The 27,334-nt window shown below is 35.6% G+C and overlaps 1 protein-coding gene across 1 annotated transcript in view; it reads right to left on the bottom strand.

The window, feature by feature from the left end:
* Positions 1–1,321: 1,321 nt before the first annotated feature.
* LOC145995401 (uncharacterized) overlaps positions 1,322–27,334 on the bottom strand; it is a 56,519-nt gene continuing 30,506 nt past the window's right edge. The window contains exons 9-15 of the mRNA XM_083131991.1: positions 26,417–26,535; positions 20,908–21,097; positions 18,484–18,546; positions 13,838–14,048; positions 12,220–12,380; positions 9,185–9,970; positions 1,322–6,831 (exon numbers count right to left, since the gene is read on the bottom strand). Of these exons, the coding sequence (XP_082988117.1) occupies positions 6,634–6,831; positions 9,185–9,970; positions 12,220–12,380; positions 13,838–14,048; positions 18,484–18,546; positions 20,908–21,097; positions 26,417–26,535 (1,728 nt within the window). The 3' untranslated portion in view covers positions 1,322–6,633. The remainder of the gene's footprint in view (positions 6,832–9,184; positions 9,971–12,219; positions 12,381–13,837; positions 14,049–18,483; positions 18,547–20,907; positions 21,098–26,416; positions 26,536–27,334) is intronic.

Below are 27,334 nucleotides of genomic sequence, written 5' to 3'. Positions count from 1 at the left end.
GCTTAGCTTGGGAATATGGAGTTGGAAATGCCGGTTAATGATCGGTTATGCAAACATCCCCAGTCCCGAATTGTTTTCGGATAATCTATGCTCTAGTGTAGTCTGAAATTCTAATATTTTAAATTTTTTTTCACATTACAAGTTTTAATTTATCATTCCATGCTAAATTACATAATACAACTATTTATATTTAACTAAGATTCACCCCTCAACAAATATGCTAGCATACCTCAAATATGAAAACTGTACTTGTTCCGAAAAGTACATAGTCGCCCCTGCCTTAAGTCAAAACAGAAACAAAACATTTTGAAAATAAAAAGCGGAAAAGGGCTATTTTGGGGACATCTCACCTCATCCTCAGGATAAAAAGTAAAATCTCACAACACTCAGTAAAACTGGGCAGGAATAGTTTGTGTTTGTTCTTGTTACTATTTATGCAATACTTATGAAAGGACAACATATGTACAGAAGAGAAATTAAACATGATACTGATTCAAGAGTAACAGCCTTTAAGTACAACAGGATATAAAATTCATCATATAGCAAAAGATCTGACTAAACATTTCTTGGATAATACAAAATACCTCACATGCAAACATTTATTATGTACAAAACTAAATCCTCTGAAAATAAAGTATCGAAGAGCGCATGAATTATTGAGGTACATTGTAATATCTCTTGAACCTAAATTATATAATTATTTATTTATTATTACATTCATATCATGGTTAGGAATCTTGATTTTCCCAATAAATCATTAATAATTGTCTATAAGTGCTTATAAGGGATAAAATGCCAAACATATTTTTCATCCATACCGAGTTGCCAAATTGAGTCTTGTGTGATTTTTATTTTCTTGCAATTTTCACCAGATTTTTTACATATTCAGCACACAAAATTGTGAAATTTGTAAATTTTCTGGTGTATGAGCTTAAGGCATAAGAAGATAATATAACTTTTGTGCAGTGGTACGACACTCACCCAAGCTGCCCAAAGGCAATTATAAAATGTAAAGGCAAATAAATTAGATATGTAGAGTATCTTTTGTCTGGAGTTGATCACATTTTCTTCTGCTGAGTTTGTCAGTGACAAGAAATAATATTACTTACGTGAAATTTAAAAGATTTCGTAATTCCGCGTTGCACAATTTAATGGTTCAATCCTATTAATTTCGAAGATCCACTGTCTTCATTCACAAAAGGGTACGGCGTTTGAAGCGCCGTACCCTTTTGTGAATGAAGACAGTGGATCTTCGAAATTAATAGGATTGAACCATTAAATTGTGCAACGCGGAATTACGAAATCTTTTAAATTTCACGTAAGTAATTTTAAACCGCGTTTACCGCAACCACCATGAAGAAATAATATGTCACAGAATGTATTTATGGCCCATGATAGTACATTTCAATGGCATGTGCAGCTAATTTAAAGTAATGCAAAAATTGTAAGTAAAATAACCACAATGAGCAGAAAAACTAATAACAATTTTGCGACAAGGAAAAATCATCTAGGTCCCTAATCATTACATTTATTATGAATGGGACACAAATACCAAATGTCTAAACATGATGTTTTTTCATAAAGTTTAAAGGATTAATTAGTGGATGATAAACCATTCAAGGAACATTTGCAATTTTATATCAGATCAGTAGAATATTGGTTATTGGTACCAGTAAATTATACATCAGTACTTATCAGCACTGGTTAAAATTTCTAATTTTAACATACATTTAGTTTAAATAAGCATGACATTTTTTCTTAGGCTCTGCAAAAATTATGAAGTGAATAAGAAATACGAAATATACATATCAAATAGTCTAAATGGGAAGTTAATAAATTCTATGAACAATACAACATTAGGCCTATCTAAAAATCCTATCATTTTTTATTTTATGAAATAAAAAGAGATATGAGAAATAAAATCTTGTAAACAGTTTCCAACATTAACAAACATTTCAAAAAGTTAATAACAATGATTTGGGATAGCATTCTCATTCTCTCTTCCCCCAATATGTTACACCTCAATTTTCTGAACAGTAAGAACACACAATCTCTCTATATACTGAATGCACTTAGGCTACACACGCTCATGAAGACTAAAACATATGAATTAAAGTATGTTTATCTTCAATGCAAAATTGACAATTTTCCTATCCTTGCTGTCATTATGTATTTATATTTCCTCATATTCATCAAATTATCTTTACGCTAGATAACAATAAAAGGACAGAACTTATTCACTACTGTAACCCCAAAATTTTAATATTTACAAAAGTGAGAAGACTACAGCAACATTACTGTACTATGCTGTGTATCCAAAAAATAAAGATTAAACATTAAGAGTTCTACAGGTAAATTACATCCATATATGTGAAAGGAAGCATACATGCATTTGAAGTTATACAAGTTAGTGCAAAATACTTGATATTATAAGGCACATTAATAGAAACAAAATTATGTCAATAAGAACAACAAGTTTACTAAATTAGTGTCTTGGAAAATGAGGATAATATATTTTTATTTTCCTTAATGTAATGTGATTTAAATAGAGTAGCATACAACTACTTTTATAGTTGTTATGGCAAGAATTGACAATATAGAGAAAGTCTGTAATTCACTTCCTAGTTCTTATACTCTCCTGGTGACGTATCTGGAGTTACGATGTGGGGGGTCGCATGTTAAAATTGTACATTTACGTATAGAAGTTGTTAAATAATGTTGTTATTTACCACGATAATTCTCCATGTGGCATGTTCCGTAGAGATGAAACATTGTTTGGCGGTTACGTGCTACAAAACTAGGAATTGATTATTGAAAATGATCATTGGCTTACAAATCTATCACGGATAACCATTTCAGGTAAGGTTAGGTTAGGTTTAGTTAGGTTAGGCAAGCATAGTTATAATATTTCGTTCGTAAAACTATGCATATACTCCGCTGATTTCAGGAAAAATTGCATGTTCCGTGAAACATTGTTCGTCGGTTACGTGCTACAAAACTAGGAATTCCTTATTGAAAGTGATCATTGGCCCACAAACCATTCACGGAAGGTTAGGTTAGGTACAGTTAGGTTAGGCAAGCATAGTTATAACATTTCGTTTGTAAAACTACGCATATATATAAAAAATTCAATTGACTTTTTTTCAAATTTCCAGACATGACCCCCGGTTTTTTACAACAGATTCGTGATTAGATGGCCAAAATTAGTTAGTGTACTGAAAATTAACAAAATTGGAGACTCTCTATATTGTCAATTCACTGGAATGTCAGAAATAAGGTGCCAGAAATATTTGTATTTGGGAGGACCTTTTCCAGCATCCTTGTGACAACGTACGTGTTTATTTCAATTGTAATTGTAACTGTAATTGTGAAAAGTGGAAACATTACAAAACAAGTGGTTTCTGTTACGGACTTCCTGTAATGCAATTTGCCGGGACCTGTTGCATGAAGGGGCCGTCGAGCAGCCGACGCTCTCACGGTAAACTACTGAAATAACCTCCCTGTACTTGTATCACTCATAAGTTAATATATATACTATAAAAATACTAATCAAGATAATAAATGACTTTTTCTATATATTTACATTTATATTTAAGAGATCTTAGCAATAATTGTTTACAAGTTGCTACATGTTTTTCTGTTATCTGAAATTTTCTTTTCTTTTATTAATTTACATTGTCATTTTATTTTTTGTACTATTTGTGGATATCACATGAATGAAAACTTGGTTGCCACATTCATAGTGGAGGGGACGAGAAAGGCATTTAGGATGGTGAGTCGATCAGAAAAGAATTTGCTCTAAGGGTTTGAACAACTCGGAGATATATTTGCTTCCCCTTTGGAAGGATTCTTACAACAGTCACCTTGTTCGCACCAAGCATATGTTTGCAACACAATGCAGACAATAAACAACTTAGTGGTGCCAACGGATCAGGATAAACCTTCTGACCTAAAATGGAGTAGTTAATAGTGATGGACCACTGCCCCTAAACTACCGTATTTCATGGCATAATCGTCACAGATTTTTTGCCAAATTTCTTCTGTAAAAAAATGGGGTGGGACCATTACGTGAAGCTATGTGCTGGTATTACCAGTACTTAAAAAAATAATTTAATACAAGGTAAACTGTCTTTCTGCAAGATTAGGATGCATGACATACTTGTGAATTAAGTAGTTCAAATCACACACGTGGCGGCAAACACTTTTCCCAGTATGAAAAAAGTTAAAACATTAGTTGTTATTGATTTGTGCATTATAGTGGAAATAGAGAAAATTTACTACAGTGTTGCAAAGTATTGACTTACAAAATTTAATATTCAGATTTGATACCTGACGCGTCGATGCGATGATTGCGTGATGAAAGATTTTAAACTTTTGGACTGTAAAAATAGGGTGCGACCATTATGCAGTGAAATATGTTATATCAAAAAGTAATAATATAAATCTTCAAAAAGACCACCAAAAAGTTCACTTTGAATCAAATGATAATATTTCACACTTGTGAAGAAAATCAACACAAAATTCCCAGTGCCATTCATGCATATTACCCAGTCAGTAGGCAGCACGAAGAAACTATTTCATTGACAATGAAACTGGATGAAAAAGTTAATAGATGCAATGAAATCACATTGCCTGACTGATAATACAGAGGATAGTTTATGCTTCTTTGAGTTTCCTATTTGTTTCCGGCTGCAAATGGCTGAGCAAAAAATTCCTATCTTCATATCTGAAGATATAAAGTACATCCAGGAAGTAAGTTCCCTTTCCATTTTGTGCTGCAGCAGTGCTGTGATCATGAGGGTGAGCATGCACACTGACTTTTTTAACCCATTGGCAAGTCACAGACATCAGTTGGAGGAAAGATAGTAGGTGCTTCACAGTGGGTTGCGATAATGTTCCAGAAAATCGAGATGCCTGCTGTGTGTGAAGTGTGGTCTGTGATCAGATATTTGAATGTGGTGAAAGTGTCACCATGTGACACAGGAACGCGGTTGCTGACGACTTAGTCCATGCAAGAGAAGATTACAGAGAACAGACGATACACCCTGTGGACACTTTTAGTGCATTTTCCACGCATTTCCTGGTCGCTGTTTCATGAAATTGTTATCACAGGCACGTCCTTCTACTCTATGGGTATACAAAACGTGGTGTCTCGTTATGATAAGTCTGGTCAGTAGTGGCAACTATATTGAAAATTAGTCCAAGGTGCAATAAAGGTTTTTGTTCTACTACATATTTTTTTTTCATTGGCAAACGGAACTTATTTTCTGGATTGGATGACCCCTGTAGCATCCTTTCAATATTAATAGCTGACCACAAAGAAGAAATGCAAAATTATATTTCGCTGGTTAGCTGTTCTTTTGGACTACTACTGTGGTTTGGTGTGGCTGACACCATGTTATACCATATTATTATTATTATTATTATTTTAAGCATTACTTAATACAGGTGTTTGTCACTATAAGAAGCTTTGCATTATACGAGGGCTATTTAATTTTCAACTTCCGATGGCACCGCTAGGTGGCCCGTGAAGAGCTAGGAAGTGGGGCATCAGGCAGCGTGATTGGCATCCCCCTTGCCACTACCACCACCACTGCCAAGACCAACAGGCACATAGATGTCTGCTACATTCGACTCTCCCGCCAAGTGCAAGGTGTGTTACTGGTTGACTGTATGGAGCCGGGGATCACAATCAATGTGGCTGCATACTGTGAGACATTCCGCAGACTACATAGAGTTATCCAGAACAAACGAAGAGGCATGCTGTCTTCATTGTCTTGCTTCATGACAATACCTGACCACATGTTGCTGCGTCAAACTCAAGACCTTCTTCAACAATTCCACTGAAGAAGTGTTTAATCACCGTCCATGCATCCCATACCTGGTGCCGAGTGACTTCCACCTTTTCCCGGCGGTGAAGAAGTGGTTGGCAGGATGGCCCTTCCACAACAATGAGGAGCTTCGGGGACATCGTGCAGACCTGGATCAACAGACAGGCGGAACCTTCTTTTGCAGAGGGTATTGGAAAGCTGGTGCATCAGTTCGATAAATGTCTGAGTCTACTTGGTGATTATGTTGAAAATTAGATTATACATGTACGTAACTTTTGTCAATAAACCATTTTTTTTTATTCACTGTGGTTTTGATTTTATGCCACATCGGAGGTTAAAAAAAAAATAGCTCCCGTAGTTTCACTAATACAGGGTGGGTCAAAAATCATCAATATGAATGTGCAACAATCCTGTTAAAACATTCATGACACATGACATATTGTACAGAAAATGACAGGGCACCAATAAATTTAAACTGTGAGCACTGTCCTGCCTGCATCTTCTCGCTGTTGTGTTTTGTTAGGTTTTAATTGATTTGTCTGTCACATGTTCCTGGCCATTCAATTAAGGCTTTTGGCCTATCTTGTACAGTGGTTTGTGAAATGAGAACATATTCTTCCATATTAGCAAGATAAAAAGCAAACCTTGAAATTTTTTGCATAGATAGAAGCTGAAATGCACTAACACAAAATTAAATTACTATCCTCAACTTCACACTGTTAGTGAATAACAAAAAAAATGCACAATGCTTATTGCATTGCACTATGTTATATATAACTATCACATATTTTCCCCCCGACTATTACTGATCATCTGCCATGGAATCAGTTGAACTTTCATCTGAATGTTGACTTTCTGTTGCATGTATGTCTTTTGCAGTGTCCTGGTCTGTTTTTGAAACAGAAATGTCTTCAGACGGGTCTTTTATTCCCAGAGCAGTTATGAGTGGTAGAACTCCTGACGCTGCATCGTTGGATGAAAAATTATCCTTCTGTGAATCCTACAAAATATTAGCATATGCATTTTAAAAATATATTAAGTTCAACAAAACAATACTTTTTTTTATATAATGAACAACACACTAATAACAAATAATGCTAAGGGTAATAGGTAATACCTATGATAAAAAATTAAAATACTGATTACTCTATCGACATAATCACACTGGGAAGTTGACACATGCCAACAGTTAGGATAATATGTGCACATTTGTACATACAAAAGGTAAAGCTATCCCCCCCCGTGAATTGCACCATGCCATGAAGGCACTTAGTGGGTGTGGAGGTAGAGCTCCACACAATTCTCCATCTCAACAATAGTTGAAGGTGCTGTTGAAAAGCCTACCACCCTCAAGAATAACTATTATTATATTGCAAAATTGGAAGCAAAAGTGGGTTGCAAAATACAATTAATACAAAATGAGTCATTATATTTGAGCTTTTGATTATTCAACTAATGCCTGCATAATCAATTTTTACAGCTAGACACAATACATTTTTGGCCATGACCATATTAATGAAAAATTATGACTGTCTTATATTTGTTTAAAAATTTTTACCATAAAACCCTTAAATCTGATAAATGAAATAATAGAACATTGTAGTTACTTCACTGTAACTATATTATTTTGTACTTGAAAATCCTAGTGAAAAATCTGAGTAGAGTAACAATATCTATCATGCATGTGCATGTATGAATTGGAACATTTATTATATGTTTGTCGATCATCCATCTAGTCACATATATAGCACCAATGAAAACTATACTTTTTCTTTGTAATGACAAGTTCTATGACTCAATGTTTTGACATAATTTCACATGTGTAATTTTCAAGTTATATGACTAAGAAGAATGACACTAAGGAAACAACTAGAAATGTTAAAAACAGAGAGAGAAGCGAGACAGGGAGATATCATGTCTTACCATATTATTCAATCTAGCATTAGAAAAGTCATGCGACAGTTCAACATGAACCAAGATGGAACTACACAGTGGTGAAAAATTTCAGAGACTTGTTTTGAGCTATTTTTCTAGTGTTGCTTACATTTTTCAAGAGTTCACTGTGTTTTTGATTTCCTCGTTTAATTTTAGACTAGAAAGTGTGATTACATTAATTTTCTCACTGATGAAATCAAACAAAAACAGTTGGAAAAAGCACATCGTTTGCTGGTGACTGTCTTCAAAAAGTTATTTTTACTGAGAAGATTTCCATCATGGAGCCTCTGCACAACTGTCAAAACCACTGCCAATTACTGAAGGAGGGACAGAAAAATTCCGTTGCTGCAATGTCATTTTACAGCATCTGTGGTGGTTTTGGGTGGCATTTTTGCACCAGGAAAAACACTTTTCATGTTCATCAAGCAGAATGTCAAATCAACGTGCATCAGCAAATTGATCTCTGTGGACAGTTTGGAACTGTGGGCAGTTGAGCTCTTCAGCGAAGATGGATTCATGCTTCAGCAAGACTGAACTCCAGTGCACTCAGCTCGATCAACAATTGCAATGTGTGAAGAGCTGTTTCACGGTTTTGGGGGACAAGTGGGGTTTCGTCTTCAAATTTGCCTGGACTTAAGTCCATGGATTAGTCTGTGTGGTCAATTTTGGAGACACTTCTTGTGTTCTGTACAAATCAGTGATGCACTCAAAATAGCTTTACAACGTGCATCGGATGGAATTACTGTCGAACAGTGTGAGACCACTGTCAATAATTTTCAGGGACGACTTCACACACATATTGAGGCAAAAGGAAGCAACTTTGAGCTCTTATTGTATTCTTATTTATTTGTTGTTGTTATTATTATTAGTCTAATAAAGGTTTTTGAAAAGTTAGTGATTTAGATTTATATATCTACAGAGCAGTTTCATGCTGTTGAAATATTAAAAAAAAAAAGTCTCCAAACTTATTCACCATCCTGTATTTACAATACAATGAGCCAGTGTCTACCATGTGAGTATGATGTATATCTTATAACAATTAACACAACTGAATTAACAGAAAAACTACAAATATTAGAAGATGTAGAACAGAAAAAATAAATATGTACAGTGTTCAGGAAAATGCACATAAGTCACAAATTGTAAATTTCTGTTGCAGATATCTAACTCACAGTGAATCAGTTAAAAGAAAATATTATAAGTATAATTTTGAATTGGACATGTTAAAATATTCTAAACAGTGGACCCAACGTGTATATCAAGTCTGTAATGGTTGCAAAAAAAAAAAAAAAAAAAAAAAAAAAAAAAAAAAAAAAAAAAACCTGTCTGCTGTAAAATTATTTTTCGACTTAGGTTCTTTATCCTGAACATCCTAGATATATTAAGCTGACAAAAATTTAAAAAAGGAAGGAGCTTACATGTGGAGATGGAGTCTGATCACCTGCACGTAGACACGCTTGTTCTAAGGCTTCAACAGGCAGAGAGTTCTCTGACGACAGAATGGGATTTTGAGGAAAACCATTTGGTTGATACGTCCTTGGTAATGCCTGCTGGCCATTGGTAGGAGACACAGATAGGGCCTGCGGTATCGGCGAGAAGTTTATCCTTGGGATTGCCACATTTATATTCACCTCACCCTCACCTTGCCTGACGTACTGCATAGGATAGGGAAACTCCGGAGAGTTTCTCCCATACACAATTTGAGGACTGTGCAACATTGGGCCTGCTATTCTCGGGCTACCCGGAGAAATGTGCTGAGGATAATGGTTCCCGTTTATTGTCGGCGAAAGGTTCTTGTTTTGCATGACTCCACCGTTCGGACTTGCTTGCAATGTTGGTGACATAAACGGTGGAGGAATAGTTAACGTAAGTCCGTCTGGGCTATTTCTCAAGCGTCTGAGCTCATCGCAATGCACGTTCATAGGCCCAGGCGAGACCATGCCGTTCTGTTTTTGCTGGTATTGGGCTTGTATTTTTCTTTGTAGCTGTTTCTTCTGTTCTTCCGTGAAATAGACACCGTTTATCTGGAGCTTGTCTGTTGCAGCTACATCGTTTGATGGAACGTGAGGTAGCATTACAGGACTAACATATCCTGGTGTAGATGCATTGCTTAAGGGTAAATTATGTTGTACATTAGGGCTTAAATGTGGTTGCATCAGGTATTGTGGTCTCGCATGCTGTGGATTTATGCTACCTTCAGGACTCTGAAAAGAATTTATTTTGGTTACACAAGTGTGAATTAGCTAAGCCCAGATCAGTCATATCAGAGTTTTGAAATAATTCTACTGGAATAATTCGATATGAAAATGATGCGAGTTTTTAAACTGAATTAGGAAGAAAGTTAGTAAATTGTATTTACCTTACATGTTAAAGGAACATTGAACTTTTTGAGATTAATCACCTGATATTATACACATTTCTCTAATATGCTCACAGAGAATTACAGTTTCATAACAACACATGAGAAGAAAAAACCACCAAATCAATTAATAAAAAAATAAGTTGAAGTGGGAACTGAAAAAAGCACAAATTACACAATGAAAATAAGGAATCGCCGATATGAAAAAGTACATTTTCCTTAGCATTTTTTGTTACCATAAATGCTTCCAAATTTTTTATAGCATTTTTCATAGCAGACAATACTTTACATGGAAGCATTTCTTGTAACATTTCAGTTGTTAGCACTTGCAACTGCAATGCGACGTGTACAGAGAACATTACATAACATATGCTGCATAAAATGGATACAGCATGAGCCAGTATCCAGTGTTAACAATTAATTTATTCTTCCATACATGTACTCTATATGCTATAAAGTATGTATTTAAGCAACACCATTTACCCAATACCACCTTTGTAGGAAATGTTATTCCTCTCAGTTGAATAGTTAATGGCTTTAAAAATGTGAAATAACACATTGTTTCCATCTCACTCTGCCAACATTACATCTGCACTCGTGACGTGCAGCTCACTTCTCATTGGTTATGCTAGGTGTTCCTAAACTTTTTCACTTCACGGTGCCCTTAGTGTTTCAAGATTCTTCCGCAGCACACAAGTCTAACACTTGCAATGCTCAGTTAGCGTGATTAGGTTGTTTGGCTTCAGTTAAAAAATAAACATATACCTATTTGAAATTCATAAACATTTTATTCAATGTTAAAAAATAAACATATACCTATTTGAAATTCATAAACATATTTAGTAAAAAATACTAAAATCCTGTGTAGGCTAACAAGTGTCATTTCAGTGAAAATATTGGAACATTCGTAGCGCTCCTGCAAGCGTCACGGTGCCCCAGGGTGCTGCGATGCACACTTTGGGAACCACTGGGTTATGCTATGAAAAATGCTATGGAAATAGGACCACTTCTATCCTTGAGAAATGCCATGAAATATGCCATGGCATCTGAAATGCAATAAAATTTTTGATTCTACCCTTGAGTCTTCTACTTCTTGAGGTTGGCATGCTCAACTTTCTTTTTCATTCAAAAAGTTTATTCCTCCCCTCACATAAAATTTATTTCTCATAATCCAAGAGGGTTGTTCTATATTTTGCTATTGATTTTGAATTATGCTCATCCACTATGAAACACAACTGTTCTTTACTACAAAGGTAAAGCAGGAAAAAAATAAAAAGAGGTGATATTTGGTAAAGACAATATTGTTTTAATTAGGCTCAAAGCTTTAAAAAAGAAGCAAAAACTGTTGTGAAATGATTCCACTTTGAACCAATGCTAGTGCCCATGCACTCTCATGTTCTTGTCAACCTGATAAACAAGATTTTTATCAAGACATAGAAAAGGAGTACCAGGTACATAAAAATTAAATATGATCATGAATTGTTCTTTCATGTTGAAAAGAGACTAGATAAGATACGAAAATACATGTACAATTAGAAAGGGGAGATTATACAAGGATTAGGAGAACTTTCTTTCCTGCCCTTATTAGGATTGTTTTTTTCCACTTGTTTTGTTATATCATGTGGCCAATTACTGAATATCTAAAACATCAAACAAATTCTTTAAATTTTTAAAAAACTTCTTTTTATATGTAAAGCTCATGTGAAAACTGTAACGTTCATTTTCCTAATGACAGCAACACAGATGATTAGTAGCTTTTTCCACAAAAAAAAAATAAAACGCAAATAAGAAAATTTTATTAAATTTAAAATTAATTTTTTGCAAAAAAAACAACAAAAAAAACTGGCATTGTTTTTAAATCAGCATGCTATGAATTGATCATGATTCAACTTTCTGTAAAATTCAGATCAGTGTACTGGAATATTAAAATAGTTGTAATTCACTAAACAAATCCATTGCTGCCTCACAATTTTGGCACAGATTTCTTGAAAAGTATACTTTTTGCATGTCTCTTTTGGAGTCCAGAAAGGCATCAGCTGATCTTAAGTTTTGTGTTCTTCAATATACATCTAGAAATAAGCACATGGTACTTACAATACTTGGCGACACTGTAAATCCATTTCCTCCATGTATAGGAGATAACGCAGGTGCTGGACTTGGCGGTTTACTCTGCATGCTCCTTTGCTTGCTCCACCACTGATAATAATATTGCAATTCAATAGGGTTTGAAGGACAGTAGCCTCCCATCACAGCGTCTGGGAAAAAATAAATAAAAATATTAAATAAAATAATAGAATAAATAAAAATAAATACATTCTTTACAGGATCAAACTCTTTTAGTGAAAGTAATCACAGGGTGATTATAAAGTCCCAATCCGTTTTTGTGAAACGTGAATTAACAGAACAAAACATCGAGAACAGTGTCGGTGGTTATATCAAAGTAGACTAAACTAAACTAAATTGTAATGAACATATTCAACAGATTTGTAAAGGTTTCATTCTATTCTTTTGAGTGTTTCACAAAAATGGAATTTGGGATATAATCATCCTGTAAAGTATTTACATAACATTTTAGATGCACAAACTTAATTTCATTTTAAATATGAAACTGTCTCCACAGCTTAATAGAGACCACAGGCCATGATATTTGAACATTCATGTTACCAGTTGACTGCAATGCAAAAAAAGCTGCATATTTAGACATTTACTTTTTCAAATTGTAGGGCATGGAGATTATATGTTTATATCCACAAAAATTGTAACAAAATGGCAGAATAAATTTTGGCCAATATTGATATAAAATTTTCTGATACCCAGTGCTCGAAAAATCTTCAGAGCTAGGCACCAGCTCTGAATATCAGGTGCCAGGAAACAACCTACTACTAGTTATTCTGCATACTAGATATTTCTCAATGCTAAAAAAATATCAGTTTACGCCACACAGAAAATTAGATAAATTAATAACTGCCGAAAGGCAGTGTTAAAATTTTTTCAGAAATGCATTTTTGAGTGAGAAAAATATGCAAGAAATTATCATAGGGTCATAATTAGATGTCTGATGCCATGTCAATCTGTCATTTGCGACCAATATTGATCATGTGCAGCATTTGATAGATTTTTGACTGGCAGTGGTGAAAAAGTGCCATTTTGGGACATATCCTCCGTAAATGGCAACACTAGCAGGTCAAAATTTTGTCAACAGACGCACGCAACATGTGCTTAAATATTGGCCATACTCCATGACACAGGTTAGGTGGCAGCTGAACCTTGCCCATGGAAATAAAGAATCTTCAAAATTTCGTACATAATACAGCAAAAGATCACAGACGCCAAGCTGAAAATTTTAGTCGCCATGGCGACCGGGATTTTTCGAGCCCTGCTCATACCGATTTTCTACTGATCCAATATAAAATTTTGATGTTCTTAATAAATGTATGTTACAAGATGAACCAAGTTTTTACAATGCAAAAGCTGCATATTTAGACATTTACTTTAAAAGAAAAGTACAGAATGAAAATTATATTTATATTCATAAAAAAATCAACAAAATGGCACAATATTGCACTAACTTCTGATATTCAAAGATATATCGGATTGGTAAAATTATCGGTACCAATAAATTGACACCAATATGCCTATAACGGCCGATACCGACAGAGTACCGATTAATCAGTTCCATCCTTAAAAAATAAGAACATTTTCTCGCACTTACCAACAGCATTTCTCTCTATCTCTTTCCTCGCAGCTATACTTAACAAATCCTTGTGTACAACAACCATCTCGGGACGCTCCTTTGCTCGCTGACATATACAGTGCTTTCCAAATTGAATAAGAATTGCAAATATGTCCTGATCCTCAAACCCAGCCTTTCTGTCCATAATTGCCAGTATATTGTTTTTACAACATGTTTCAACATGATCTTTCTGGAAAGGAACAAATTAAACTCTATGAACAACAATGTAATTCAGTGCATTATGAAGTTACAAAATACAGTGGAATCTCAATAATGAGAAGGGGGGGGGGGGGGAGGCAGGGTTACTTGGACATGTCCTACATTTTAGCCTTATGTCCAGCGTCTGGAAGGAATTTGAAAAATATCATAAATAAATGTCCTACATAATATTAATTAGGAAAATACGTGTTTTAGTTGAACAAAGAGAAGTCATGCAAGTTACAAGTCTATGGACTGCGCTCTCAAACTCAATGGTGAAGTTTATTCTGATTCAGTCATTGCCCAAAAAGAAAATAAAAGCTTGTCCTGCTAGAGGATGAACGGAAAAACAGAAGCAATTAATGAACAAAGTTTTGGGGCCACATTCTGATGATGTCACTGTTCAATGCCTGAGCAGAATTTCTTGCCTTGGGATTTATACTGTTCAATATTTTGAATGTAAAGCAGGGGGTATAGAGAACTATTGAACTAAAAACTACCCAAGATTAAACTTCTGGAACAATTTCAAATTACGGTAATTGCTGAATATTTGTTTGCAATTCCAGGTCATAAGGCAAATGTTGAAATAGTACTTTCATTACCACCAGTACAACAGGCTCAGAAGAATTTTTTTCCCATAAAGTCTGTAAAAAGTTTGGTACTTGATCAGCGTGTTTTCCCGGGAAATGTAAAATCGAGGTTCCACTGTATTTTCTATCTTAAGTCTCTGCATCCAATGATGAAATGCAGGGGTCACCCTTTCCACTTGCAGGAGAGATGAGAGAGGGGATTCCAATGGTCGAATCCATCAAATGGTATGAAATCAAACTTAAGGGAGTGGTCCTATCTTGGACACATCTACCAACCGTGTAATTCAAAGAAACAATAGCAGACAGAAAACAACATCGTGAGACGTTAAGCTGACGGTGTGTTCACCTTGCTAAACACCTGCTTCACAAAGAAAACCAACTCTAATGCCAAACCCCTTTTCCCCATACTATCCTTTAATTTCCATTCTACTTTCACTGTCTTTGTGTGTCTCGCTTACAGCGCTAGAAGCAGGATTGACGGCCCACTGGTGTGATAACTGAAATAAAATCCTTACTATCAAGATCTATAAAAACACCAGCCAAAGATAAGATTACAATTCAAGTATTATGTTGTCGACGTTTCCTTACTTTTCGACCAACCCTTCTGTACATCTTGACACTTCTACAAAGTGTCCGTACAAATGTTCACTCGAGCTTCCTTCTGTTCCAATGTCAGGTTCCTTGGCACGAGTTTTGAACACACTTTACTCATATTCAAATTCTCGTGTAAAATTTGTCGAACACTTTCTTTGTCTATTCCTGTGATTTCAGCAACTGCTCTAATGGTCAATCAACGATCTTTTCGAATCACATCACTCACTTTTTGAATGTTTGTTTCCGTTTTCGACATGCATGGTCGTCCTGAACGTGGGTTGTCTTGGATCATTTCCTGTCCTTCTTTAAACCGTTTAAACCACTCAAACACTTGTGTGCGTGATAAACACTCATCCCCGTACACAGATTTTAACATGTCGTACGCTTCTGTTGCGGATTTCCCCAGTTTGTAAAGGAACTTCATATTGACACGCTGTTCCATTTGAATACTCAGCATTTTTCCGACGGAGCACAGATGCACGTTCCGCTTTGTCCAAGTGCCACAGCGAAACTGAGAGGCCTGCACCCAGGGCAATTAGTCATTCTGTAGGCAGGGTATGGTAGTATAGAATCATGCATTGCTCAACCTTCGCGCATTCCTTGTTTGCCAATAGCAACATCAATCCGGTTTTTTTCTAGCCAAACCTCGTATGACACTAAATATACTAGAGACCTTGGTTTCAGGTGAAATCGTACCACTTTGATATTTTATAAGATGTAAAACTTATTCAAAGCAACAGAAAAAGTAATAATTCAATCGTACAAATAATATCATGTTATGTCAGTTCTGTTCTCAAAAATAACAAGATATCAATTAACGAACAGAATTTTCATAGCCAATATTTATCTTTTTGTCATAAGCAAGAACTGCTCAAAGTTTCAAAAACAATAGGTGAATAACCTCCTATTTCTGGCACGACCCTTTAAAGGGATTTGTTTTTAATAACAGAGGTACCCAGAAACTGATTACAGCAGTTTATTTGTTTACATCCCTTCACCACAACATTTCGTGCATCTCATATGCACAAACTAAAAAAAAAATAGAGGGATTTCATATATAACATATTTCCCTGAGAAATACGGAAAAACTGGATTCGCATGCCCCGGGTAAACAAGTTTAAATGCCATTCTTGCATGCCTTATAATAAGTATTTAACTTTCCTTTTTTATTTTCGTCACGTGACACCTACTGAAATAACCATATAACTTATTACCCACTTATATGTTGTGATCGTACGATCTTTTCATTACTTATGTCAATATAGCGATTTAAACTTGAAATTTGCAAGGTTTCCGTACAGTTACAACTTTTCTCAATATGGCGTTGTGCTTCTCTTTGTTATGTGCACGAAGTCTGAGTAGATCAGACACGGCTTTTTGTCACTCCACACTGCAAACGCAAAGCTAGCTATGAACGGGGCATCGTAATCAGCAGTGCCATTGAATTTTGATACAAAAGGTCTCTCGAGAGCACTAAAAGAACAAAGCTTTTTACTTACGATCTTGAGGTGGGGGTCAATTCAAGGTCATTTCAGACAAGGGTAAACTTCACTACTTCCCACTCTACGACGAAGCATTTCCAAAGGAAAAAACAGCAGAATCCTTTCACTGGTAACTGCATTCCTTATTCAGAGTAGCCATATATTCATACTCTCCGGAATATAATCCAGATAAACCTTTTTCTTGCACCGATCAGCTGCCGAAATCATCTCCTTCCTAGTCCATGTTGCGAGCTCAGCCCGCTTTTCCACACGAATTCACATTCCCGCGTCGTGCGTTCAACAATTCATCTCTTTCAAAAACCGCAGGTTCCATCAACTTTGTAAGAAGTTGCACACACATAACATTACAAATATGTACATGCAGAGTGTGTCAAGGATCTTATATTTATGTTTGGTGCAGTGGTAGCGTCGCTGCCTTGTAATCAAGGGGTCCCAGGTTCAATATCCGGTGGAGGCACAAGTGGTTCGGATCCCACTTTAAACTGTAGGTCCAGTCCTGATTAGCCTTACTGTGCATAAAATGGACTTAAAACACCAACTCAACTCAACTCAACTATAGCATGATCTCCTCACATCCATAGTTATTCAATAAAGATTTAAGCAAATTCTAACATTCCTGAAGTGTGTGTTTTCTCATATGAAATCTTGAACTCACACTGCAAGCGAAACGAAATCTCCCTTAGCCGCGAACCAGAGCGTTAACGAGAAGCATTAGAAATCTGCTAATAAGGCTATATTTAACACGAGGAATGTACTGATTTACAACACACTTATTAACAATCGTAAATATGGAGTTTAACAATCAAATAAATTGATTAAAATTTAGTAACTGAGGAAATTATGTAACTGAAATTTGGAAAATAATGAGAGACATCTAGCGATGACATTCTTGTATTCAGGGTGGAGATTGCACCAAACCGTAGTCACCAGCCACCTAGCGTGAATTCTTGCAATTAAATGAACCAATCACTTCTAACCCGTAAGTATACAGGGTGCTCGGAAATTCCCCTTACAAACTGCTAGAGCTAGTAGAGGGGACTGAGTAGACAATATTTGGAATAGGAACCCATGTCCGGAAACGGACAATTTCTCGGATGTGCGTGTTGGTATGCAAGCTGGTAGGCTGTACATGACGTCAGAAGATCACCTGATGGCACGTGACGTCTACAAATTGTTGCGTTCCACTGTTGACACAGGTGTTGATCAATGAATAGTAAGTTTCTTTTTTGTTCCCTTGGCATTGTTACCAAATAAATTTGTTTGTATTATAGACTGAGTCTCATGTCATTCACTTCTGTACCTTACATAACACCTCATTTGACATGGTTGTAATAAATGATTAGACTTTAGGTCATCAGGTGATCTTCTGACGTCATATACTGCCTACCCGGTTGCACACCAACACAGGCACATCCGACACATTGTCACGGTTGTAGCATGGAAACGGTACGTTTACATGGGTTCCTATTCCAAATATTGTCTACTCAGTCCCATCTACTAGCCCTAGCAGTTTGTAAGGGGAATTTCCGAGCACCCTGTATATCATGTAGTGCTAACATTGAATCAAATTTTATAATGACTGACTCAAAAATTGAGAAACATTTAACAAATTATGACCGTACTAGTCTTAATGGAACTCTGTCTACAGCTCAAAAACTCCTCACCATCTCACAATCAGAGTAGGGTACAGACAAAAGTACTAAAAGTGTATTAATTTCAAATAAAATAATTTTACACTCACCAAAAATTTCTCTGTCCTTGTGTCGTCATATGCTCTCAAGCCTGTTGCTATTTCAAATAAAACCTGTCAATCAAGAATCACAAAATAAATTAATAAAAGAACCTCATTAACTCTCATTCTTAAAAGTTTATTAAAACTTTTAAAAACTTGTAAAAGTTCATTAAATTCATAAAACTCTCATTCTTATAGTGTTGTAAAAAACAGTTTTGTTGAGTTTTCCTCTCAGCAGAGATTTCATAGCAATTCAAATTCCAAATCCTTTATTTTATTATTGTTCATGTTTGAACTTCTACCCACTTATAATTGTGACTGTACAGTGAAGGACGAGACTGGAAGAACCAAATTCTCTGAACTTGAATGGTGGAGGTCTGGTGTGTGTCCAGGAAAAACAAATCAGGAGGGGTTTTGAGGTCACAAATGCCATAAACTGCATGCAGAGGGACATACTTATAGCAAATAAAAGATCAAGATTTCGGTACAAAAACTGTCACATTTCAGGATCAAAAGTGGTATATAAAAATGGCATTTCGGTGTTACAGTGGTGAATATAATCCTAAATTTGATTTAGAAACTACACTTATTACTAGGGTGCAGATTTTTGCCTACTTGTCTTTTTTATTCCTTTGTAGTAAAGCATAGGCTTTAATGGTTAAAGTTCGTTTCATGATGTTTCTTGTCCGAAAATGCATCTTTATAGTGTCTATAAATGCCTAAAAGTTCCTATTCTGAAAATGTTTGCTAACTTCAGCTTTTTTAACGCAACATTTGCTCTCCCTACACTGAAGAGTGTAAGACATTGTTTATGTTGAACTGACTGAAATCTGGTATTCACCAGATCTGAAGGCCCAAGGGATGTCAGATCTTTGGAATTATAAATTGTCGCTTGATCAAGATAAGCAAACTGGACAATCTGTTGGTGACTCATACTTGGACACCAACCACCCCTTCTTTTTTTATTAGAACATCCTTTAAAATATTTTTTTAGGTTAAAATGGTGCAAATTGTTTTTTCATCACTTGTGAAGATTTGCGTGCAACAGGGGCATTTGTTGAAATTGGTACAATCGTTAGCAGAAGTTCTTTTTTGTGAGAATTAATTTAACAGACGATTTCCCGCAAATATGCATTCTGATCAAAATAGTACTAATACTTAGCCATTATCACACTTTTATGCATAAACTGAAGTAGTAATACAGTATAACTGTTCACTTTAAGAAGAAAACTTATATAAATTCATGTTCATTTCCCATTTTAATGTATTTCTATTTTAGGGTGCCTTTTAAGTGCCTTTTCTTAGTTTATAGCACCTTTTCAAGTGTCTATTTTCATTATTTTTGGTGCCTATTTGAGAGGTTTTTGGAGCCTATAAATCCGCACCCTCCTTATTACATAAAATATGCGTTTCCTTTGTAACAGCACATTTATGAAATTATCACAGTTTAAGTTCATTTCTGTGTAAAGGAGTCAATTTTTGTATCTCAATTTTTTTCAGCAGAATTGATCAAGTTTCTGTGAAACAAAAATTCAGTGTTGGTAAATAATCTCTACATTTTGTGTTTAAGTTTATTTTGCATTTTGCAGTTCATTTAATGCCAAAACATGGTAGGAAAACATACATCACACTTTTCAAAAACATGAGAAATAAACATTCCAGCATGTTATTTCAGATCTTGCGTTTCCATCAAAAAATAAATATGCATGTCTCTACTCATGCATATACAGTACATGTTACTGTTAGAACCTGAATTTAAAACAACTTGTACGTATTAAATATTAGTTTTAGCTCATAGCTAAAAACTAGCTTTAAGTAATTGCAACTATTATTAATTAATGCTTATAGTGGAACCTAGTTTTTGCTTGTAAAAATTTAAATCACTTTTCTAATTAAAACTTTTCTTAATTGACATAACTACAGTCAAGACAAGTCACACTCCCGTTTAAGCCTAACCGAGCATTAACTAACAGAATGTTTTTATTAAAAAAAAAACAACTTGAAAAAGTTCACCATTTAAAACAGGAGTGTGAAAACTTACTTTCAACTACAGTTACTGATTCATTGATTGATTTGCTTTATTTTACTTCGCTTTTGTGCCACTTTTGGCTAATTTGCGAAGATGGGGATGAGTGAAGATATGATGAATTGACACTCACAAACATACATGCCCAGGCTGGGATTTGAACCTGGGACTCCTGGCATCATAGCACAATGTGCTAACCATTCCACCATGGGGACCGGCTCAACTACAGTTATGTTACTGGTTTTACTAAATACGTGATTTAATTCTAGTTTTCGTGAAAGGCCCATCAATAAAACCAACTACAAAAGTAGATGTAACTATTAAATTTTTCATGCTTGAGTATTGGTTTTATTATTTCAAAGGTGGGGACAGAGTGGTGCAATAGTAGTAATAATGCTTTTACTCACGATTCCAAAGCTGTATGTATCCACTTTAGTAGACATTTTTTTATTTCGAAGAAACTCATCTGGAAGGTACGGGCGTGTTCCATGCACTTTGCTGAGCTGTATATGAGTATATTGCTGCTGTGGACCTTCCCTCGCTAGTCCAAAGTCACCAATCCGGGGTTCAAAATTTATATCCAATAGAATATTAGCACTGTGAACAACAAACAACAGTAATAGCAGTTTTAGCATTTGAATTTCAATACAACAAAAGAAGCAAAAAAAAAAAAAAAAATTCCCACATTTCATTACTCTCTCCCATCCCTGAAGGATGATCAAGGTCAATCAAAATATTTGGACAAAAACAAGGTTTGTGTTGTGACTTTGCCCTGGTTTTTAAAACAAGCAATGTCTTAAAATTCTAATTAATTACATAGTATAACATACAAACAGTTACAAAATTTTTTTGACACTACCAATAAACTAACAATGTAAAATTTTAGGGATACGAGAGAATAATTGGTACTATATTGGTATTGGCTGATATAGGTATATCAATTTATCAGAAAATTACTGATTATATTACTAATTCCAGATACCTATAAATATCTCATGATTTAGTGCAAAATTCTGCCATTTTATATAATTTTTATGGATAATCTACATGCCCACTTTTTAATCATTCAGGTTCTTCAACGACCATTTGCAATTTTATATCGGATCAGTAGAATATCAGTTATCGGTAACAGTACAGGAAAACCTTGTTAATACGATATTGGTTAATACGAAGTACCCTTTAATCCGAAGTTCTTCCCATTCCCCAGCCGATAAGATAGGATTTATAATGCATTTAAGTACGGATAAATCGAAATACGGATAATTTTTAATACAAAGTTGTTTACAAGACCCTTCCACAAAACTGGTTTCGCTTAATTCGAAGTAGACACCTGCGTAAGTCGACAAGAGAAGATCGAATGTGGAGAGAGCTTGGACGTTATTTTAACTTGACCTTGACATGTTTCCTTGTCCTAAGAGCTGCTGACAACTCGAGGAGCAACCCGAAATGCCCACGGGACATTGACATTCATTGTCAATGTGCATGGCAGGTCAAGCTCTTTCCCTGCTCAATGCGCCACCTTGGAAGTGTTCACCAGTGCTAGATGAGAAATGCGAGATAAGATCGCAGGAATGTTCCAAAATGCAAGACCCGTGGCACCTGGAAGTCTTCCCATCCGTCTAGTTCTGAGCTTGAGATTCAGCAATTGCCCGTGAGCGAGCAACTTTTGACCTGGTAGCCGACAACTTCCGGTAACCACTTTCATTAAAAGCATGTTCTTTGTGCCCTGTATAACTTCATAAAAAAAGGGAAACTGTTACAGATAATCAAAGCCACATAGGCCAACTAAAGATCGTCAACCCACTTAATGCATTGTCATCTAGGTTTCCCGCAAAAGTTGACCTTGATCTTACGTATGTTGCAACTCCAGTTTCCCGCTTCATACGTTTCCCAACTGTGCCAGTCATAAAATTTTCCAAAACAGTGTTCTGTTGGCTGAGTGACTTCTCCCCTTTTTCTATCAGCAAACGGGGGTGGGGGATGAGGGGGGGGGTCCGTTGCTAATTGTTTCGGCCACGATTTTATTGCTCGTGTGCGTGCACAGGGTCTCCTTTCCTTTGGCGTCTAAAAAAAGCAACCAGTTCTGAATACCTTCTTCAAAACGAACAAAAACAGCAGGATAAGTAAAAGAAAAGTGACCCCCTTCCTTCTCCTACAACAGCTCATTATCCGCCACTGGTGTGCATGGTAATGTGATAATTGCAGAATTCAGGTCCCTCTTTCTTGTTTGAATGCAGCTGTCTGGATAGGAAATATTGCCTGTATTATTCCAGCCGGTCTCATTGTGTTTACGCTGCAGCTGGCGCCAGTGTTTAGTCTAGCGTCTGGAAAGCTGTCCCTTGCCGATAACGGCAATGACTCATCCAGTGCAAGGAATAAGCGTCATTGTTTTGAATCTCGCAAAGCTGTTTTGATTTGACGATAACCAAATTCGATCTCCAGAAAGAAAAAGTTAAAACAAGTTCACGATGCAAAGTTCGTATAATCGCCGCTTTTCTTCAGAACCATTAGCATGCCACTGTATTAAAAAAAAAACCTTAATGCTTAATGTAGGAATACGAGAGGAAAAGTTTTGGCGGAGCGAGTATTTGACCTCCAGAATACTCCTGAATCCTACAATAAATTGTCGAATAATCTGAAAATACGCAAGTTTCATAAAGCTTGTTTTGAGTACATTTTATGCTGATGAGCTAAGCTGGACTAAATATACAGTTTAAAGTGGCATCCAAACCAGAGTGATTATCGAGTGCTGCACTGTTTAATGTGTCCTAGGATACACATTCGGTGCAAACAGATTGCAAGTTGTGTGTTTACTTTTTCAGAGTGGATTACAATGCAAGTTGAGGACTTATCCCTGCAAAAGGGGGGTGAATATGAAGTTAACTGAAGCAAAGAAAATGTGACTTTTTGTACGATGTGTTTTAGACAGCCAAACCAGAACAAAATTTACAGCCGCTTTTTTTTTTTTTTTTTTTTTTGTTTGTTTGTTTGTTTGTTTGTTTGTGCCAGGGAAAGGTTGTGTTCTCTCCCAAGAGAATCTTCTCTTACCAGTTAATCCTGTAACGGACAATGTTCTAGTGAACGCACATAAAATCCAATATTCATTCTGTCCGATTATCTCCCGTCTCTTGCTCGCGCCAGTGTGACTACTGTCAAGATTCTTCTGAGTTTCACTTCTTGCAATAAACCAGATTGTTTTCCTTTCCGTAGGTCTCCATGCAAACTGGTTTCTTATGAACTAAAATTGTAAGAATCTTGTGGAAGAGCAACGACTTTGCACAATTAAAAGAAAATACAGCTTTTTAAAAGACTTTTTGCCACAACATGCGTCCCATGCATAACCTGTTGTATAACTAGTCAGGATAAATGGTGGTAACCGTCTCCTTGGAATCTTTGTGTCCGCGTAAGCTCAGTGTTCTCAATTTGTGTAACATTTTTTACACTTTCTTTAAAACGTTCATTATTATTATATAGTACATATAAAGCTTATTTTCTGAGCTACCACCAAGAATAAAACATCCGTTGTGGGGGTAATTTATACTCTACTTTATTTACACCTCAAAAACAGGCGCCATCTTGAAAAGTTTGGATAACTCGAAGTCGTTTAATTCGAAGTTGACATTTTTTGGTCCCTTGAACTTCGTATTAACAAGGTTTTCCTGTATATTTTTTATAGGTCCATCCCTATAAAATTTACTTTACTGATAACCAATATTCTAGTGATATTATTTAAATAATTACAGTAACAAGCAACAGCTTTGCGGAAAAAGTGAGTACTAAGGTTCTCTATATTTATTTACTACCACATTTTCATTTTAAAAATATGATGTGATTTAAATTGCAAATGTTCCTTGAAGAGCTTGAATGGTTCATTCACCCCCTTAATAAATGAATGTAACCAAGTGTCTACAATGGGTTTGCATTTGAAAAAGAAACTGTGTATTTAGACGTTATCTTACAAAAACCAGGATATATGAATTATACATTGAACAGTAATAATAAAAATAAAAACAAGATGATGGAATATTGCACAAAACAAGCTACTTTTAAATATATTGTTTTGATAATACTATTGTCCAATATCAATTGTTGACTTGCAGGTAAAAATTAGAAGGTGTACTTCAAAACGAAATATTACGGAGACAGGATGTTCTCGTCGGTTTGGAATGCAGACCTTACAAATTCCATTACTTGCCTCATCCGCGGAAAGGTACCAGCCTGACAGCCGGATCTGAATCGACAGGTATTGGAATTTGTATAGCGAAGCAACCGAACCGATCTGAGAAGATCGGAAGGAAATTTCGAGATCAGTTTTGGATTTGGTTTGAGTGAGTCAACATCGTGGAAAAAAGAGCGCAGGTATGTTCCCGGAGGACGGAGGCGTCACTCCGAACTTATTAAGGTCTGAGCCTATTTACACAATCTCTCGCTAGCCCCCTTTTCTTCAGCCTATATTTAGATCCCGGTAATTAAAAATAATAAATAAGGGAAGGAGGAAACATGGTGGAGGTGCTTCCCTACAATAAAATTTCTTAAATATTTATAAATTTACAATCAGCAACATTGTCAATATGTATCTACACACAGACATAAGCTGTATGTAATTACATTTACGTGATGAATGTGTACAGTAGAGAGAACGATATTAAGAAAAATACTCAACACTCGGCAGACACTGGAAAGTTTCAAAATTTTGACGATAGCAGGCCACGTTGAAAGTTATAGAAAACAAGATGGTGTGCACAGAAGTAAGTGTTAGACCTACAATGTTTCCATGTCAAGCCAAAGATGAAAGTAGGCACAGAATAACAATCCTCTAGCCAGAATTATTGCAATGTGTGAGTGATGGGTTGTTGCTAGGACTGAAATGGAGTCTTGTTCAGGTTACATATATGGTTGCACTCCTGTTTGATATATCGGCAGCTAAATGCTGATTTGTCGTATCTCCAATTTTCATCGAAGAGGAGTTGATGATGTTATTGTGTTTCGTATATGTTAATGTATCAAGTTCTGAAGGAACGTGTCTGGTTGTCATTTGGCGTGAATTATCAATAATAAAATATTTATGCAAATTTTGCAGTGTATTCCAAATCCATACAAGTCAAACTTGAGGCTACATATATGGTTGCACACCTTTGATATATTGGTAGCTGAATTCTGTTCTGTCGTATCTCCACTTTTCATGAGAGATGAGTTGATGACATTATTGTGTTCTGCATGTGTTTATATGAAACGTTCCGAAATGACATATCTGGTGTCATTTATCAAGAGAAGTGAAAAAGAAGTACTACGATTTTCCAAGACTGAAATTAATCAGTGTGAATTATCAATAATAATAAAATGTTTATGCAAATCTTGTAGTGTATTACAAATCCAACTCAAACTTTAATCATCTCTGTTGAGAAGTTAGTGTAAATGGACATAAGACGAAATAGTATTCAGCCGGCGATATAAGCTCGTTCCCAGTATTTGTAAAGAGATATGTTGGAGGACTGGGGTAAAACTTGTACGACTGCTACAAGAAAACAATCACTGAAGATGGTACTATGGTGGTTTGTTAATCCTGTACCAACTTTCTTCATTCTTGACCTGGCAACCTTGGATATACATTGCCTACTTTCGTGTGCACCATATATTTTTCTTCCTACAGACGACAATGCAGCCTGCAGTAGTGAAAAGTTATATATACACAGTGGAACCTTCATTTTACATTTTTCAGGCAACCAATGTGAAAGAACCTCGAATCAAGGAAAATTTTACATTTTGCTTCATTTGGACCATAAAGAATGACTGTATAATGCAGGAAAATGTACAAGCCAGAACGTAAAATCGGGGTTCCACTGTATGTGTACACATCATGTAATCAGGTAATGATGCTCATGTAACTCGTTAATAACTTGATATTACGCAACATACCTTTTGATATCACCATGTATTAAAGGCTTATCTCCTATCGTGTGCAAAAACTGAAGACCACATGCTGTTCCTTTTCCAATGTTAAGTCGCTGAGGCCATGTCAGGGGTTTTGTTCCATGCTAATAAAAAAGAAACACATTAATGAGATAATGATTATTTTAATTTTTAGTTAGAAGTTATAGTTTTCCTTAACTATACACAATTTTATAAAAATATAAAGAGAGGTTCCTTATTATTACATATTATGTATTATATTAAATTAAATTATAATTAGAAATTATCTCACGAAAATTTCCCCCCTTATATTTTTTTACTCACTTTCCCGTACGCATTTGAATGTTCCACATAAAAACAGAAAACTAACGTGTCTTGAAAATAATTAAACCAGAAAATTCTGACATTCAAGTCGCAACAAAATTTTCTTTGCAGCACAGTATCTAATGCACCAACAAAACTGTAGGAATCGAAGACAAATGAAGGCTTGACCAGAACTCGAACCTGGGGTCTCCGGCACTCTGTACTATTGTTGAACCAACCAAATTGCCTGGTTTTGTCCAGTATTTCACTTCCGCTGTTATAATTGTGTGGAATTGTCTGTCAGTGATACCACACCAGGAAGTACATCTTCTCTGTATGTATGTATGTACTACTCTGCATGTAGTAAATCTTAAGGTAATATACAGCACCATGCTATGAGATTCTTGACACCTTTAACGTCATCAGTGCATCCCAATGTGATATTACCGACACATAAAACTGGAAACAAAAAATTAGGTTGGTAGAACAATGGTATGCCAGACACCCAGGTTCGAGTCTTAGTCAAGCCAGCATTTTTCTCATAAATTTAGACAAAGTACAACTCCTGTGCATGACAAATAATAAAGAACATAACTTACATACAGAACGTTTCTTTTTCAA

This window comes from Lepisma saccharinum, chromosome 1, assembly GCF_977018435.1.
Source record: "Lepisma saccharinum chromosome 1, izLepSacc3.1, whole genome shotgun sequence".
In the NCBI taxonomy this organism is placed as follows: Eukaryota; Metazoa; Arthropoda; class Insecta; order Zygentoma; family Lepismatidae; genus Lepisma; species Lepisma saccharinum.
The sequence above is the reverse complement of the archived record's forward strand: the minus strand, read 5'-3'. Positions and strand labels throughout refer to the sequence as shown.